At 59.9% G+C, this 16,824-nt stretch overlaps 1 protein-coding gene across 2 annotated transcripts; it reads left to right on the forward strand.

Annotated features, from left to right (window-relative positions):
* Positions 1-1,171: 1,171 nt before the first annotated feature.
* On the forward strand, positions 1,172-16,803 carry LAT2 (linker for activation of T cells family member 2). 2 transcript variants are annotated; one of them, XM_057749846.1, is made up of 14 exons: positions 1,225-1,242; positions 4,860-4,942; positions 5,229-5,351; positions 5,812-5,851; positions 10,181-10,224; positions 10,407-10,467; positions 10,693-10,730; positions 10,979-11,014; positions 11,096-11,126; positions 11,693-11,748; positions 12,809-12,871; positions 13,164-13,235; positions 13,702-13,822; positions 16,030-16,803. In XM_057749846.1, the coding sequence occupies exons 3-13, from the start codon at positions 5,258-5,260 to the stop codon at positions 13,803-13,805; spliced, it is 639 nt and encodes a 212-aa protein (XP_057605829.1). In that variant the 5' UTR covers positions 1,225-1,242; positions 4,860-4,942; positions 5,229-5,257; the 3' UTR covers positions 13,806-13,822; positions 16,030-16,803. The 2 variants fall into 2 exon arrangements, with proteins under 2 accessions (XP_057605830.1, XP_057605829.1); XM_057749847.1 differs by lacking the exon at positions 4,860-4,942 and having other exon boundaries at positions 1,172-1,242.
* The last annotated feature ends 21 nt before the right edge of the window (positions 16,804-16,824 follow it).

Raw genomic sequence — 16,824 nt, forward strand, 5'->3', positions numbered from 1 at the left:
TGGGCATGCAGATTACCCCTGATGCTCCGGTCCCTGCGCCACCCTTCTCCCCCACAGGGTGGCAGCAGCGGGCGCCCAGCCCCTGCGTTTCTCTTTTGGTTCCCGTTGAGTCTCCTGGCAGCACTTCCACGGTCACCTGGCCGGGCCTGGGAAGTCTGCGGATCCCGGACCGGGGCTGGAAGAGGAACACCGTCCCGGCGGAGAGGGGCTCAGAGCTGGGGAGCCCAGGGTCTGAGATGCCAGACAGATGGGGGTCGGGGTGGCCCCTGGGGGCTCCCCTGGGGGTTCCAGTAAACGGGGTGCCTTGCCTTGGGCAAGTTATTTAAGGACCAGTAACAGGAGGCGCTGGGGCACACTGCGTGTGTGCGGGGCACCCGTCTCTCCACCTGTGAGGGAAGGGCCCAGGTGCCAGGGCAGCAGGCGGAGGGAGCGGGGGCCGAGCTCTAACCCCCCAGCCCAAGGCTGGCTCCGCGCCTCCATGAGCCTCCGATGGAAAATGGGCGTGAGGTCCTCCCAGGCCTGGCGGAGGAGTCGTGAGTGTCCTTCCTACTGTCCTTCAGCTTGGACCCTTCCTCGGATGCCGGCGACGGTCCACACCTCCGTCCATCTGTCTCTGTCTCCGCCCGTTCACTTGTTATGTCTGCCCTGGCGTGTGTCTCTCTGTGCCCACCCGCCCACCCACGTTCTGTGTGTGTGTGTGTGTGTGTGTGTGTGTGTGTGTGTGTGTGTGTGTGTGAGTGTGTGTGTATCTGTGTTTCTCTCATTCTCTCCCTGCACGTATGTCTGTGTGTGTGTTTGCAGTGTGAACGTGTATTTCTGGGTGTGTGTTCGGTGCGTCTCTCCGCGTCTCCCCGCTCTCTCACTGCCTGTGCGTGTCTATGCGAGCACCCCCGTGTTGTCCTCTTTGCTCCCTGTCCCTCTGTGTGTCTCTTCCTCTCCGTGAGATGTGTTTCTGTGTGTGTGTTTAGTGTGAATTGTGTGTGTGTGTGTGTCCATGTCTCTCTGTTCTCCCTGTGCCTGTTGGTGTCTCTCGTGCTCTCTCGGTCTCTCTGTCTCTCTCTCTGCCTGTCGAGGGCAGAGCCTGTCCGGCAGAGCGGCGGATGTGTGAGGGATGATTCAGTGGCTGACAGGAAGCCCTCCGCCTTGCCTGCTGCCCGCCAGTGTCTGTGGCGTTGGCATCGGCTCTGGCAGGTGTGCGGGCTCAGGATGAGGTGGCCGCAGTGAGGAGCCCCCCGCTCTCAGGTAAGCCTTTCCCAGGGGTGCCTGGAGCCTGGCCCCGGGGCAGGGGTCCTGAGGCTGTCCCCCCGACACCCCACAGGGGTGGGAGTGGTCCTGCTGGCCCAGCAGGAGCCCTCGGCTGCGGGCTGGGTGGGCGGGGAAGAAGCCGGGATGCCCGGCACCCCCTCCCGTGTCTCCAGCCTTGTCCAGGCGCCCCCAGCCAGGGAGTTCTCAGCCCAGACCCTGCGGCACTAGAGGCGCAGGTGTTTCTGGGGCTCTGGCCACTCTCCGGCCCCCGCCTTCCCCGGCCCAGCCTGCACAGCCCTGGGAAGCCCCCAGGGTGGTCCCAGCACTTCCAGAGACTGGTAAGCGGCTGCGACAACGGCTCCCCAGGCCCAAGCCCGTGAGCCTTGGCTTCTTAATCTGTAAAATGGGGCTGTGGGAGAATGGGAGAGACGCTACAGACAAGCAGGCCCAGGTCCTGCCCCAGGCCCGGAGGAAGTAGCTGTCCCGGCCACCCCCAACCCAACCCCCAGCCTGGCCACCAGCACTCTGCTGGGGGCGTCTGAGAAACTGTAGGCCTTGGGGTGCTCCTGGTGCCCCGTGCTCTCAACAGGTGGCCCTGGCTTTCAACATCCCCCGCCTGTACCCGGAACAAGGGCTGCCTGGGTCCCTACATGGGCCGCCTGAGCTTTAAGAGCCTCCGTTAGAGGCCTCTCAGTCGGCCTCATCCGAAGGCCAAGGTTATTCGGGAAAACGGAGCAGAGCCCAGTGGATAAAGCCTTCCCAGGACTCGGACAGGGACCTCTGGCTCCACCCCTACCCCTGCAGCCTGCCCTTCGGCCCTGGTGGGCCTCAGTTTCTCCATCTACAGCATGAGGAGGGCAGGGAGGCTGGGCAGGAGGGGCGCCGAGGGCCTCTCGGGGTGGGAGGCAGGTTGCTGAGGCTCGCTCGTTCCCAGCCCTGAGACCTTTTCCGCCGGCAGCTTGTTGCAAACCTTGTTCATATGAAAACTGCCCACTTCCCTTTCTGCTATTTTGGCCTTCAGGCCACGGGCTGTGGCGGCTTCCCCTCCCCTCCCCACCCAAGGCGGCCGGGGCTGGCCCCTTGGGGCCCTCCTGGGGCTGCGGGGCCTGCCTCTACAGGGGCCCAGCTCCTCTCCCCGCCCCCGCCCCGTCCCGCCTGTTCTCAGACCTGGTTGGGAAAGCAAGGAGAGAGGACAGATTGATTCCGTCTGGGGAGCAGCCGCAGAGTTTCCTCAAATGAGTCTCTCTTTTTAAAAATGTTGTGTGATTCTTACACATGTAATATAAGCAAAGATTTATGTAAAGGCATGTAAGCCTTGGCGTCAGCCTGCCCTGGGTGTAGATCTTGGAACTGTGACTGGTGACCGTGGGCAAAGTACTCATCTCTCTGGGCCTCCCTCTCCTCCCCTTGGAAGAAAGGAGCTGGCATCTCCAAGGTGACGCTACTCACGTCCGTGACAACGGAGGGGCTGGGGCAATGGCCACGCTCTCCTTCAGATCCCAGCCCCTCCCAGGGTCCCACCACGACACCCTGTATGGGGCTGGGGCGGGGAGGGTTGGCGCTCAGGCCTGTGTGTCTGGGGGACCAGGCAGCGAGGGCTTCGGGTAGGGTTGCCCCACACGGCTCAGCGCAGGCCATCCAGCCAGCTCTGGCCCCGACAGGATGTCGCGGACTCTTCCCATCCCACGGGGACCGTGATGAGCGCAAGTCACAGGGGTCACGGCCAACCGTGCCCCACCAGCCGGCACTAGCACCTTACAGGTGTCCTCTCAACACCAGGCCTCCAATGATGAGCCCGAGGGTCAAGCATCATTATTTCCCCTGTGTCGCAGAGGGGTGATCGGAGGCCGGCGACACTGGGATTCAACAGCTGGGGCAGAATTTGTGTTCTCATGCTCTGCTCCCTTCTCTCACCCAGAGCCAGGCGGGTGGAGAGGGACCAGGGCCGGGGCCATGAGCGCTGCTCATCCCAGAACAGCAGGGATGGGAAACAAGAGGCTTTCTGGTGGTCGGTGTCCTCTGGGAGGGGGGGCAGCAGAGGGCAGCAGCCCAGGTCCCAGGGCCTCGAATGTAAGCTGAGTGTGTGGACTCGTTCCTGGGATCTTAAGCAGACCCCAGGGGATGGCCAGTGCTGGCCCCTTGTCCCCTGGGTGCAACCCTCCCATGGGTCTGTGCCCAAATCTTCCAGGGGGCAGAAAGAGTCTCTGTCTTGACCAAAGGACAAAGATGTGGAGGCTGGGAGCTCGAGGGAACTGTCCATACAGCCAGCCGGAAGTGAGACCCTCAGCAAGTTTCTCTTCCTGAAACCCTGACTGAGATCCAGGCTGGACGTTTTTGTCCTCCCAACAACGCTTTGAGGAAGGCCCTGGGTTAATTCCAGTTTTATAGACGAGAAAATTGAGGCCAAGAGACACCAAGGCACAGGTGGAGGTCCCCCCCTCCAAGGCTAGGTGCTCCCAACCTCACCAGCCTGAGATGGACTTGGGCTTTGGCTGGAGGCCAGGGAGGGAGGTGGCCCCAGCCATAGGGCAGAGCGAGGCTGGGAGAGGGAGGAGGGTGTGCAGCCTGGGAGGGCAGTGCCCGGGCTCCTAGAAGACAGGGAGCTGAGATCCCCTCGGACCACATCCTGGGGTGACCAGGTCATCCTCTCTCCTCGTGTGGAGGCCACCAGGTCACAAGGTTTGGGAATGGTAGGGTTCCCACTGACTCACTTGGCGTTTGGAGGAAGGAGAGGTGACTTCTTGACAGGCCCCTGGCCAGGGCCCGGCCCTGCCTGGAGATTCCTTGGTCGTCTTTGCCACGGGGATTCAGGAAGCTTGGAGTGGTGAGGGGGATGGCCGGGTGCAGTGCAGGCCTCTGGGGAGCCCGGGGCAGGGGGTGGACACAAAGCTCGGGTCTCCCCCAACCTCGCCTCCCCCAGCTGTGAAGCAGCGACAAGCCTCCTCCCAGGTGGCCGAGGCAGGGGAACAGGTGTTCACGGAGGGGCCGCTCAGTAGCCTGGGCTCCACGTGCCCACCACGGGGCACCGCCCCCCAGGAACCCCTCAGCTCCGTCACTGGCTGCTGCCAGGGGCCTGAGTCTCTTTCCAGTCGCAACAATTCCCCTTGGAGGGCCCCTCGGGAGGGCTGTCCTTGCACTCACCAGGCCCTCCTGTGTGGCTGCCTGTGGCGTCCCCGAGGCCTGACAATCAGCTGGGCCGCGAGGCTGGTGCCGGCCACTGACCAAGAAGGGCCCCTTGGCCCCACCTCCCAGCACATCCCACCACCAGCTGCCAAGGTCCCTCTGCCCAGGCACCCTTCTTCCCCTTCTGGTTTCAGGCCCACCTCCTCCAAGAAGCCTTCCTGTCCTCCTTCCTCCAGGCTCTCAGGACAGGAGGAATCTGGGCAGATGGCTGTTTTCAGAATGGAAATCTCTCCCCCAGCTTCCCCGGAAGGCCATGGGTGGGAGCGGAGAAGCACCCCCGGGGGGATGGGGGCTGCTGGGGGGTCCCGTGCAGAAGCGGACTCTGAGCTTGGGGAATAAAGCTGGGGTTGCAGGAGGCCACAGGATGCAGTGGGCAGAGCCCGCGTGAGGGTCTGGAGGCCGGAGTTCAAATCCCGTCTCTCCCCTGACAGCTGTGGGATCTCTGGCTTCCGTTTCTCTGTTTGTGAAATGGCGTGAGCCTCTCCCTTAAGACAGTTGGGTGGACGAAGCGAAGGTGTGTGTGGGAGTGTGCACGTAGCGTGGTGCTCTCTGGCGGGTTTCCAGAATCTTCCAGCCCTTACCAAGAGTTGATGATGGCCCTGGGGGCCCGGGGTGCGGTCTGGGGTCAGATGGGGGAACAGGGCTGGCTCTGTCCCCGCCTGGTCCCAGGGCAGGGAGGGGAGGTGACCCTGGGCCCAGCCGTGGGGTTGTCAGGGGACAGTGGGGGTCAGAAACCTGGGGGTCCTGGAGGGGGTGGCCCTGCAGCCCCCACCCCGGCTCACAGTGCCCCCACGTTGCAGCCCTGCAGGAAGAGTGACGAGGAGCAGACATGAGCGTGGACGTGGAGCTGCTGTGGCCGGGGGCAGCCCTGCTGCTGCTGCTCGGGGTGGCGGCCGGCCTGTGTGTGCGCTGCTCCCGCCCAGGTAAAAGCTGGGGGTCACAGGCGCCAGGGAGGAGCAGGCAGCGTGTTCAGAGAGCCGCCCGGGCCCAGACCTGGCTGCCGTTGGAAGGGGCGGTCGGATAAACCTCGAGAGGCAGAAGTGAAACCCGGGACCTGACCGCTAAACCCCCTCTTGAAGACAGTGGGTCTGGCTCACTGGGGGCTTTGGTTCTGCTGGGTCAAGGGCGTGTGTCTGGGGCAGATGGATTGCCCTGGACAAGGGAGGGGAGGGGAGGCTGCGGTGTCCGCCTTCATGCTCCGCTCTCCTAAATAGATGGTAAGCAAGCCCCGCCAACGTCAGGCGGCCCCCAGTGATTGGCGGCTCAGCCCCCACCTCCGGTCTGAGGCCTGCACAGGGCACGGGGGAGATAGGATGGTTGGGTCTAGGATCTCGGTTCCCACCCAGCCCTGGGACGCTTGCTAACCTGGTCCTGTTCTTGCAGGTGCAAAGAGGTCCGAGAAAATCTATGAGCAGAGGAGACTGTGAGTGTCTCTGTGGCCCCAGCCCGGTGACGTTGTGTGCCCTGGGCGTGGGCATCCGTGTGGGCGTTCCCTCGGGCATCCCCGCCCCCCACCCCCACCCCTTCACTCACACCTCCTCCGTGCTGGGCTCTAGTGTGTCCTAAGCGCTTGGGGAGGGTGAGGGGGGTGCCCAGGGGCTGTACAGACCCTGTCCCAGCCTGGTAGGGGAGGGCTTTGGGAGGAAGGGATGCCACACTCCAGCTAGCCCAGGAGCGTCTCCAGAAATCCCCACTGTGGCCCCAGCCCCAGGGAGCCCACTGTGCCCGTGCTGGGGGCTAACAGGAATCCCACCCTCCTGGTGCTGTGGGGTGCCAGAGACTGGGCACTATGTCCGAGTGTCCCCTGGAAAACACTAAAGGAACTCAGGGGAGGATGTGGGCATGAAACTTGGGTGATCAGGGAAGGCCTCCTGGAGGAGGCGGGAAGGATTTAAGAGAGAAAGAAGGTGGAAGGGGACATTCCAGAGAGAGAGGGAACGGTGTGGGCGGTCACCGACGTAGGGCCGGGGGGGACAGTGTCTTGGGGATGAGCTGCCGGTGTGAGCGTGTCTTGAGATGAACTGACTGCGGAGGAAGAAGAGTCTTGACTGTGGAGAGAGGCCTTGACCTCTGTCCTAAAGGCCAACGGGGGCCACAGGAGAGCTGGAAGCAGGCCGGTGGGGGTGGAGATGAAATGGAGTCACTGACCCCAGGTCGAGTGGCAGGACCCGGGCAGGAGGGAGTTCCAGGCGCCGTGGGGACAGGCTGGCTGCGCTGTGAGCCCTGGGAGGGTCAGCAGTGCTGGGCGCTGCAGGTCAGGGGGGTGACCCAAGCACACCCCCCGGGCAGGAGGGCAGCGGTCAGCGGTGTCCTTGCAGTGCCTGGCGGGGGGCTCTGAGACCTGCATGTGCACACGTGCACAGGCCGACACGCCCACGCGCACCCACGGATCCCCCAGCACTTGCTCATGCGTGCACGTCACACACACACAGCGCTTGCTTGCACGCCTGGGCAGACACTCACATACGAGCTCGCACACACACCCTCTCTCATTTCCTTTTGCAACTGAAAAACCACAGGGAGATTTGAAAATAGAATTTTCCCATTCATGCCCACTCCCGGGGCCGGGGCTGGACCTTCCCAGGCTTCTGGGACCACTTGGGCCTCTGGCTCACCAGCCCATGACCTCCACCAGGGGTGGGCTGGGCTCCCCTGGTCCGCCTCCAACCCTTGCCCCAAGGCAAGCTCCTCAGTATCTCCCCTCTCCCCTCCTCCCTTAGTCCCTGCCCACTGCAGGCCCCTGATTCATCTCAGAACTGAAGATAGTCAGAGCCACAAGTTAAACCTCCTCTTGTGGGAGGTGAGAAAACTAGGCCTGAGTGGGAGGAGGTGGGAGGGAAGACTTGGGCTCTTCCCACTTCATTTGGGTTCAGTCCTACCAGCCTGTGTGTGCCAGGCCCAGCTCCTGCATCATTTCCTCTGAGAAGCCATGCCTGACTCTCTTCTGTGGATTTAGGGCATCGTTCCTAAATCAGATCACTCTGACCCCCAGCCCTCCAGGAGCTCCTGGAAGTCTGGGCCAGGTCACCATTCTGATCCAGGGGAGGAACCCAAAATGCTTTAATGATTAGCTAATCGGCTCCACTGTCCTTAGCAGTGGTGTTCATTCCCAGGCACCTCATGGTCCAAAATGGCAGCTAGAGCTGCAGCCCTCATCTCTGCATTCCAGGCAGTAGTAAGAATGAAGGAGAAAGACAAAAGGGTGCATCCCAGTTAGCAGTGCCTCCTTCAAGGAGCTTTCCTGAAAGCCCAACAACCTTGGCTTGCATTTCATTAACCAGAGCCTAATTATATGGTCACACTTAAGTGCAAGGGAGCCTGGGAAATATAGCCTTTTTTAAAAAATTGAGGTAACGTTAGTTTATAACGTTATATAAGTTTCATGTGCACGACACATTTCTACTTCTGTATACCCTACATTGAGCTCACTAACAAAAGTTCAGTTTCCATCCGTCACCATACAGTTGATCCCCTTTACGCACCCTGGTAACCACTGGTAACCACTGCACAGTTCTCTGTACCTATGTGGTTGTTTTTGTTTAGTTTGTTTATTTAGTGTTGTTTTTTTGTTTGTTTTTTATATTTCACATGTGATTGAAATCATATGCATTTTTTCTTTCTCTGTCTGACATTTCACTTACCCTCAAGTTCCATCCATGTTGTCACAAATGGCAAGATTTCATCTTTTTATGGCTGAATGGTATTCCATTGTGTATATATACCACATCCTCTTTTCTATTTTTTTTACATCCATGCAATATTTACTCATGGTCTAATTAGATTTTAAGGAAAAATGTCTAATGGTTCAAATGAGTCATTTACACACCTATTGCTTAAGCAGATGCATGTGTAATAAAAACACGTACTTCTTGCTTCATGACATTTCCTGGACAATATGCTGCCTGTGAGTTTGCTGTTTTCTTGAGCTGCTCTTTTTTTTTTTTTTAATTTTATTTATTTATTTATTATTTTGGGGGGGATACACCAAGTTGAGCTGCTCTTAATCAGGCTTTCTTCCCTGCAACTCAGACCGAACACCTGTCAAGTCTACCATTCTCAGTCCTCGTGTTACTCGACCCATTTACCACAGGTAACCCCGTAGACGTGCCTGCTCCTTCCTACAATGCAGTCCACTTGACCTCCAGCAGGCTTCTCCCTAGGTTTTCCTCCCTCAGGGGCAGCTCCCTTTTAATCCCTCTGCGAGACCACATCCTCTTTATCCATTCACCCGTTGATGGGCACTTAGGTAGTTTCCATGTCTTGCCTATTGTAAATGGTGCTGAAATGAACATGGGGTGCATACATCTTTTCGAATTAGTTATTTCGTATTCTTTAGATAAATACCCAGAAGTGGGACTGCGGACTCATATGGCAATTCTAGTCTTAGTTTTTTGGAGGAATCTCCATGCTGTGTTTAGGGGCTGCACCAATTTACATTCCCCGCAACAGTGCACAAGGGTTTCCTTTTCTCCACATCCTCACCAACGCTTATTCCTTGCCTTTTTGGTAATAGTCATTCTAACAGGTGTGAGGTGATACTTTGTTATGTTTTGTTTTGTTTTTTAATTTTACTTATGTATTTATTTATTTATTGGCTGCTTTGGGTTTTCACGGCTGCTTGTGGGCTTTCTCTAGTTGTGGCTACTCTTCGTTGCAGTGCACGGGCTTCTCAGTGTGGTGGCTTCTCTTGTTGCAGAGCACAGACGCGCAGGCTTCAGTAGTTGCAGCACGTGGCCTCAGTAGCTGTGGTGCACAGGCTTAGTTGCTCTGCAGCATGTGTGATCTTCCTGGACCGGGGCTCAAACCCGTGTCCCCTGCATTGGCAGGCAGATTCTTAACCATTGCGCCACCAGGGAAGTCCATTATGGTTTTGATTTGCATTTATTTCCCTCATAATTGGTGATGTTGAACATCTGTTTATGTGTCCGTTGGCCATCTGTATTTCTTTGGAAAAATATCTATTCAGTTCCTCTGCCCATTTTTTAATCAGGTTTTGTTGTTGTTGTTGAGTTGTATTAGTTATTTATATATTATATTATAAGGGATATTAACCCCATATCGGATATATCATTTGCAAATACGTTCTCCCAATTGGTAGATTGTCTTTTTGTTTTGCCAATGATCTCCTTTGCTGAGCAAAAGCATTTAGTTTGATGTAGTCCCATTTATTGGGGGAGTATAGTCTTTTAGATGGGCTTGTGGCTGTCTAAATAAAAATCAGGGTTCTGTTTCAAAGGAAGACGTTGATGGTTAGCTACCTAACTGTGTCTGCTAAGCCTTGAAGTTGTCGCATCTGTTATTGGGAAATAAATGGCATGTGTAAACATCTCAAGAGGGCTGTGCTCTCTCAGGAATGTTGAGCACCCCTGGGGTGGTAGGTGGTGGGGGGCAGCCTCTTTGTTGCTCCAGGTTGAAGTCACTGCCAGGTCCCTGAGCAGCTGCCCCAGCCCTGCCCACAGACTCTCCAGGCCATCTGCGGGGGTCCTGCAGAGGCTGTGTTGGAGCATAGGTCTGGCTGGCAGCTGGCTCCAGCCCAGGGCCATGTGAGAAGGGTGGGCACCCGGTGGGCAGGCAGGGGAGCAATCTAGAGAAGGGGGGGTCTCGGGAAGCCCTAGATCTTAGTCCTGGAAGGCTGGCAGCCCCTTCTCAGTCTCACCCTGGTCTGTCCCTCCCCTGCCATCTGTCTTGTCTCTCTGTCCCTGGGGCTGTGGGAGGCCAGGCCCTGGCTCAGCACAGCTCCATGTGTTTCCAGGCAAGAGAATCAGCAGAGCTTTGCCGTGTCCCGGACCTACACTTGTGAGTCCCCCAACAGAAGGGTCCAGGCCTGGGCTCGGGGTTGAGCGTGTCCACATCAAAGTCCCTTAAGTCCTATTGTTCTGAGGCTGTGGCCAAGCTTGATCTAGTGGGGTGATGGGGTGAGGGGGCTGTGCTGGTCAGCTGGCCTGGGGGCCCAGCCAATCCCCCCTCATCCTTTGCAGTGGTCAGGGAGGCCTGGCCAGGGCCCCTGGTGGACACGGCCTCCAACGTGGCATCAACAAGGTAGGAATGAACCCCTATCCTAGCCCCACGGGAGGCAATGAGGAGGGCCCTGGGTCCCCACCTGGCTGAGCCCAGGCCGAGACCTTGCTCCCTCCTCGGGCCTCAGAGCCCCAGTTCTGATTCTGAGGGCCCCACCACTGGGCTGTGGGGCTGTGGCCTCCAGACTCCCAGGAACCCCAGGGCCTCCTCCCAGGGCCTCCTCAGCTCCTCCCCCTCCCCGTGCAGGAAGGACAAGCTACTGCAGTTCTCCCCCAGCCTCGAGGGTGAGTGCCCTGGGACATGGGGCGGTGGGGGGGGCAAGGTGGGACCAAGACAAGTGACTACCTGGTGGGACAGGTACTGGGCCAGAGGAGAGACACTTGAGCTGGGCTGGGAGGCCTGACGGGGCTGGCCCCGCAGGGGGAGAGGACAGAGAGCAGGTGTGAGGGTGTGAAGATTGGCAACACCTGGGCTGGGAGGGGTGGGGTTTGGGGAAGCAGCACTGAGCCAATGGGCCTGACCTTTCTTCCAGATTCTCCGTCCTCCAGGTACCAGTACTTCAGCAAAGGTAGGTGGGCTCTGGGGAGGAGGGGGCTGCGATAGGGGCCTGCAGCCTATGCTCAGGCCTAACGGTCACCTCCTCCTGCAGGAAGCAGACCCAGATCAGATGCAGACTACATGTGAGCCGCCTTCTCCAGGCCCAGGCCACCTCCTCCCCGCCCTCGCCCACCCCTGCCCTCAGCCTCCTCATGGGAGAAAGGCCTCCTGCCCTGGAACCCGCTGGCCCAGGCAGGCTCTCTGTAGTACTGTTTCACCTCAGATGGCCGTGGCTTTGTGGGGATGAGGACACGGATGGGGATGTGAACCTACTCTGGGGAGGGGGAGGGGCCGTCTGGGCAGGCCTCATCCTGCATCACCGAGTCGGAGATGAGTTCCGTGGACCCTCAGAGAGGAAGGGCCCCCAGGATGTCTCCTTATCTCACAGTTGGGCAAACCGAGGCCCAAGGCAGGACATGACTTGCCTAAGGTCACACGGTGAGGTGGCCAGAGCCAGGCCACCACCCTCTCAGCCCCAGGGTGGCTCAGGGGTGCAGGGAAGCAGGATGGAAGGATCAGGGGAGACCCTGGCCGAGCCCAGGGGGCGTGATGGCTGGAGCAGCCGTGGCCTCACTGCTCCCTCATGAAGCCCCCACCCCGCCCACGGGCCTGCCCAGCAGTTGGTGCTGTGTCTATGTTTTCTTGCCAGAGACCCCAACGCCACGGACTATTCCAATTGTGGGCCGTTTCAGAAGCCCCTGGAAGGTGAGGCAGAGGACGAGGAAGAGGGAGGAGGTGGCCTGGGAGTGCAGCTTCAGACGCCACACCCCTGGGGTGGGGCCAGAGGTGGTCGGGAGGATGTAGAGGAGGAGGCTAGGCCTAGGTTTAGATGGATGGAGGAGTGGGAGGACCTGGGGGAGGCTGGCACTGCAGGCAGGAGCAGGAGCCAGATGCGGGACGGAAGGGAGGGGCGGGCAAAAGGGGTAGGGGGACCAGAAGGGGAGCTGAGGGCGGGGGCAGGGGCAGGCTGGTTCCCTTGTCATCCAGGCCCCTCACGAGGCGGGGCACATACGGGACCTTAAAAGAAGGCCCTGGACCCGGCAGCCTTGCTGACAAACGCTGACCCCTGCAGGCTCTCAGGATGCTGGAACACTTTGCTTTACAGAAACTGAGAACTGAGGGTGGGCAGTGCCTGCTGACTGGTGCACAGGCCTGAGCTGCTGCCTGGGCTCCTTCCTGGGCTGGGCTGGGCTGGGCTGGGAGTGGCGTCCTCCTCTCCCTGCTGCGCTTCTAAATTGGGGAGAAGCCCTCACGTCTCAGAGCCTCTTCGACAGAGATGGACGCAGAGTGGGGTGGTGTTTAGAGCTCAGCGTCCCCCCCGGGGATGGGGGGCAATGCCAGGGTACCAGGCTCCAATATGCCACAACCAGCCTAGGCCCCGGGCAAAGATCCTCAGCCCACCCCCCACCGAAGGGTCAGGCCGGTTCCTGTCTCCTGGGCCCCCAGAAGCTCTCCCTGCCCCTCTTTGCCCCGTAGAGACGGGCCTCCTTCCTCAGCCATCCGCTGTGGGTCTGATTGCAGCCCCTCCCCCTAGCCTCCCCTCCCCGGGGCATTGAGGGGTAACCTTGGAAGACGGAGAAGGAGCCCAGGGTGGAGGCTGCTGGAGCCAGGCCAGCACCCGTGAAGAAGCTTGTCCAGGAGAATGTTTGAGGCCCCCGGGGACACAGAGGGCTGGCGGCTTGATGAGACAGAGGGAGAGAGGAAGGGCCAGGCCCGTCGGGCAGGGCCCACCGGCATCCCACGCTCTCTCCTCTCTCCCTGGCAGTTGACGACGACACCATTTCCTACGAGAACGTGCTCATCTGTAAGCCAAGGAACACCGAGTCAGGTGAGGCGGCCCGCCCGGGAGCAGGGCGAGAGGGCAGGTCTCCTCGGCCAGGCCCACCTCCCTGCTGAGCTCGGAAGTGCCCACTGCAGGGTTCCCCGCTATCAGACCTTGTGTCCCGGGCGGAGGCCCCATCCGTCCTGGGCTCTCCCTCCCTCGCTCCCTCCCTCAGGGCGCCTACCCAGCATGACAGCGGCCAGCCCTCTGGAGGGGCGGACACGGCACCTCGCGGGCCGAAGGACGGGCCGTGGTGGCTGCCCTGCTGCCAGCGCCTCTCCTGGTGCTCTCCCTGCAGGGGACGAGGAGTCTGAGGATTATCAGAACTCGGCATCTATCCAGCAGTGGCGGGAGTCCAGGAGAGTCGTGGGTATGTGGCCAGAGCCCAGGTGCTCCCCGGACGGTCCGTCACCTTCCGCAGGCTTGGAGGGGCCTGGCCTGGGACAGTCAGTCGGGGGGAGGGGGAGAGAGGGGAGCTTAGGGGATCTGGCCTGGGAGGGCGACGCCGGGTGGGCTCCCCTGTGGCCCGTCCGGCTGGTTCCACAGCGAAGCTTCTGGCGCGTCAGTGGCTGCAGGGGCGCGCACTGCACCAGGAACCCCCCTCCGCAGCACCGTGACCTCCTGAGGTTGGCTCCTTCTGGCCGGCTGCGGACGGAGTCGCACGCACCCTGCTTCCTGGGCAGGACAAATCACTGGCAAAGCCCCGCGAGGACAGGACAGACACACCATCCGGTGTAGCCTTTCCTGCGGGCTGTGTGGTGGCATCTGTCTGCGGGCACAGGGCAGGGCGTGTCTGTCCGTGTGAACCCTCTGACCGTCCGCCCGCGGGTCTGCAGAGCCAGTCCCGAGGGAAGCGCCTCCCTCCCCGCTAGGAAGCCCAGATGAGGACAGCGGGGAGCCCGATTACGTGAACGGGGACGTGGCGGCCACAGAAGCCTAGAGAAGACCTGGAGCAAGGTACGGTCCAGGGTGGTGGGCCGCACAGGCCTGAGGGGCCGCATGCCAAAGGAAAAGCAGAGATCTGGGGCTGGAGGTGCCACCACGGGGGCCGTAGGCCAGCACCCACGGGTGCCCAGAAGGGGTGGCTCCTCGGGGTGCTGGGCCTCTGCCTGGGCGCAGGGCCTCCTGAGCAGTCCCTGACCACCCATCCCCACGCCTGTGGCCGGTGACAGATCCACAGCAGGCACCCCCTCAGGCCCAGGGGCTGTCAGGCAGGGCAGGCTGGCGCGTCGTGGGGGGAGGGGGTGGGCTCGGGGTGGGCCTCTGCTACCTTGGGCGAGTGATTTAACCTCCCACAACCCATTTCCTCGCTTGCAACAGGGAGCTACTAGGACCTGCGTCTTAGACAAGACCCTGCAGAGAAAGCAGGATCAGCAGGGCTCGCCTGTGTTGGACTCAGGGACGGGGTGGGGCAGGCTCGGGAGGGGACGGTGCCGAGGGCTCACACGCCATCCCTTGGCGCCCCCAAGGCTCAGAGTGGACCAGCCACCTGCCCGAGGACCCACTTAGAGTGTGTGCAGGAGGGGACGGACACCCGAGCCCTCAGACGTTGGAACCCAGGCCCTGCCCCCGTGGGGGGCCGGTCGACCCGTGGGCACTAGAAGGCTGCCCAGAGTCCCGATCTGGGGGACACGGGCAATCCTCTCAGTGGGCGGCTGGCCTGGGCCGTCTGAGAACCAGCAGCAGCCTCAGCTGCAGGAGTTTACGCCCAACGGGAAGAGCCCGCGGTCCATTCATTCACCTGGTACCTCGCGGGCAGCGGCCAGGGGCACGTGCTGCCTTAGGGGCTGGGGACACAGGGATACACAGAAGATACACAACTCCCTGTCCACTTAGAACTTCCATTCTGGTGGAAGAGAGAAAACAGACAACCAGCTGGAAGCAGAGAGAAAGGAAATACAGCACCTTAGGACGTTGGGAAGAGGTGGGGAGGAACGTTGGGGGGGGGGGGCGGTGCCGTGATTTAAACAGGGAGGCAGTGAAGGCTTTTGGAGCTCCCCTCCTTGCCCCTCTAGGGGAAGGAAGGACACCCAGGCAGGGGGACCAGCAAAGACCCCAGCAGGAGCGTGAGTCTGATGACACGGTGGGGTGGGGGCAGACAGAGAGATGGGGGAGCAGCAGAGGTGGAGGGCAGCTGCGGGAGGCCTGCAGGGCCAGCCCCTGGGTTTTGCTGAGACCGGGGATCTGCGCGGCAGGCGGTCTGGAACAGAAGCGTGACTTGATGTTTCTAAAGGATCACTGGCCGCAGCGTAGAGACGTGAATACAGGGGCCACGGTGGAGGCAGGGAGACCAGTGCACTCAGGCGGGAATCCAGGGGGTGTTTGTGGAACCGATGGGGCTTAAGGATGTGCCGTGTGTCGGCTGCCAGGTAGAGCAAGGGGTCGCTGTTGGCAACTGGGATCAGGGAGGCTCCAGGCAGAGCGGGCTTCCTGTGGCAAAGCTGGTTTATTTCTGGGCCTGTTACGTTGGAGATGCCGTGCAGGAGGAAGTATGAAAGGGGCACTTAGAGATCTGTGCCTGGATTCAGGGAGAGACAGGAGTGGAGAGGTTGTGCAGGGTCTCAAGACAAAAGAAATTAGAGTATGTTGTATGCTGACACACGATACGGGAGGTTCGAGTCTGGGGCCGGGCTACAGCTGGCTAGAATTGACACCCTGGACTCCACACATAGAACGGTCTGAACTCCACAGGCTGGAGCCCGCAGCAGCCCAACAAGACCAGAGAGGCCTGATCCCTGTGTTCTAGCAGGCGGAAGGGCTGCCACGCAAGGCGGGAGGCAGAGTGGAATTAGGGCCTGGTACCTCTGTCAGGCCCCTTCTGGGTTCAAGGGGAGAGGATGCAGCTTAACAGTACCAGTCCCAGGATTCGTGCGGGGGAAGGCTGCCAGCTGCTGTGCAGAGGGCGTTCCTGCACTCAAGGCAGGTGGGACTAACCCAGGCCCCGGGCCAGAACTGAGCAGTCAGGATTTCAAACAAAAAGCAGAAGCTGCTGGAAAAAGAAACATGCTCAGGGCTGCTTGACGGGTGGGCTCTCCGCTCACCGGGCACTGGCCATCGCTGTGCATCCCCCAGACCAGCGCTGGCCGCTCTGGGGCTGAGGGGACAAGGCGTCAGGCCAGGCAAGCCTTTTCCTCTGTAACAAATACTCCTCCTCTTCATTGAAGGAGCCAGAGAACCATTTATCGCCTCCCCAGGACCCCTTCTCCAGAGCTGCTCCACGTCTAGACTGCCTACTTCTAAATCCAGGCTACTCCTGGGAGGGACACCAACACGTCCTGAGGACCAGCCAGCCGGCCACGGGGCACCCAGCCCGGGAAAGGACAGCTATGTGGACCTGCCCTCTGACTGGCTCCCACAAGGAAGGCTGGAGCCTGGGGCAGAGGCTGGCTCCCGCCGTGGTCAGATGCCTAGGACTCAGGGAGGTCGCATCCCCTTAACCTCATTTAAAACATCATACTACACGATGTTTGTGTCCTTTTTCGCTTTTGATCCCAAATCGCTTACTAATGTTGGTTGGTGGGATTTTTTTTGTGATGGATAAGCTTGTACAGTTAATTTATACAGGTGGAATCATATTTAATAGTCTGCTTTTCGGGGTAGAGGTTGTCTGTCTTATCTCCTGTAAGTATTACCTGTACTTAATTTCATCAGGGAACTCTGGAGCTCCTTTCTTTGGGCCTCAGTTGACTGAATCAGAGATGAGGTCACAGCCACTGTCACGACCCTTCAGCGGGAGCATCTGATGTGCACAGAGTGCGTCACAGTTCTGGGGAGGGGACAGGTGGAGTGGAGTGGCCTGGAGCCTCAGCTGATTGGGCAAAAACGTGATAACCTCACGGGAAGGACAGGGGCCCAAGGGACCCTCTGAGCCAGAAAAGCCAGAGTCAGGGGAACAAAATGCCTCCTCCAACCGGAATGTCTCAATAAATCTTTCCAGTTTAAGAGCAGTGATTCTCCTG

Source organism: Hippopotamus amphibius, chromosome 9 (assembly GCF_030028045.1).
Source record: "Hippopotamus amphibius kiboko isolate mHipAmp2 chromosome 9, mHipAmp2.hap2, whole genome shotgun sequence".
Taxonomy (NCBI): Eukaryota; Metazoa; Chordata; class Mammalia; order Artiodactyla; family Hippopotamidae; genus Hippopotamus; species Hippopotamus amphibius.

Coding starts and splice junctions, on each gene's coding strand:
- LAT2 (XM_057749847.1), top strand. CDS start 5,258: ATGAGCGTGGACGTGGAGCTGCTGTGGCCGGGGGCAGCCCTGCTGCTG. Junction 5,852..10,180: donor ATCTATGAGCAGAGGAGACT/GTGAGTGTCTCT, acceptor ATGTGTTTCCAG/GCAAGAGAATCAGCAGAGCT. Junction 11,127..11,692: donor AGATCAGATGCAGACTACAT/GTGAGCCGCCTT, acceptor TTTTCTTGCCAG/AGACCCCAACGCCACGGACT.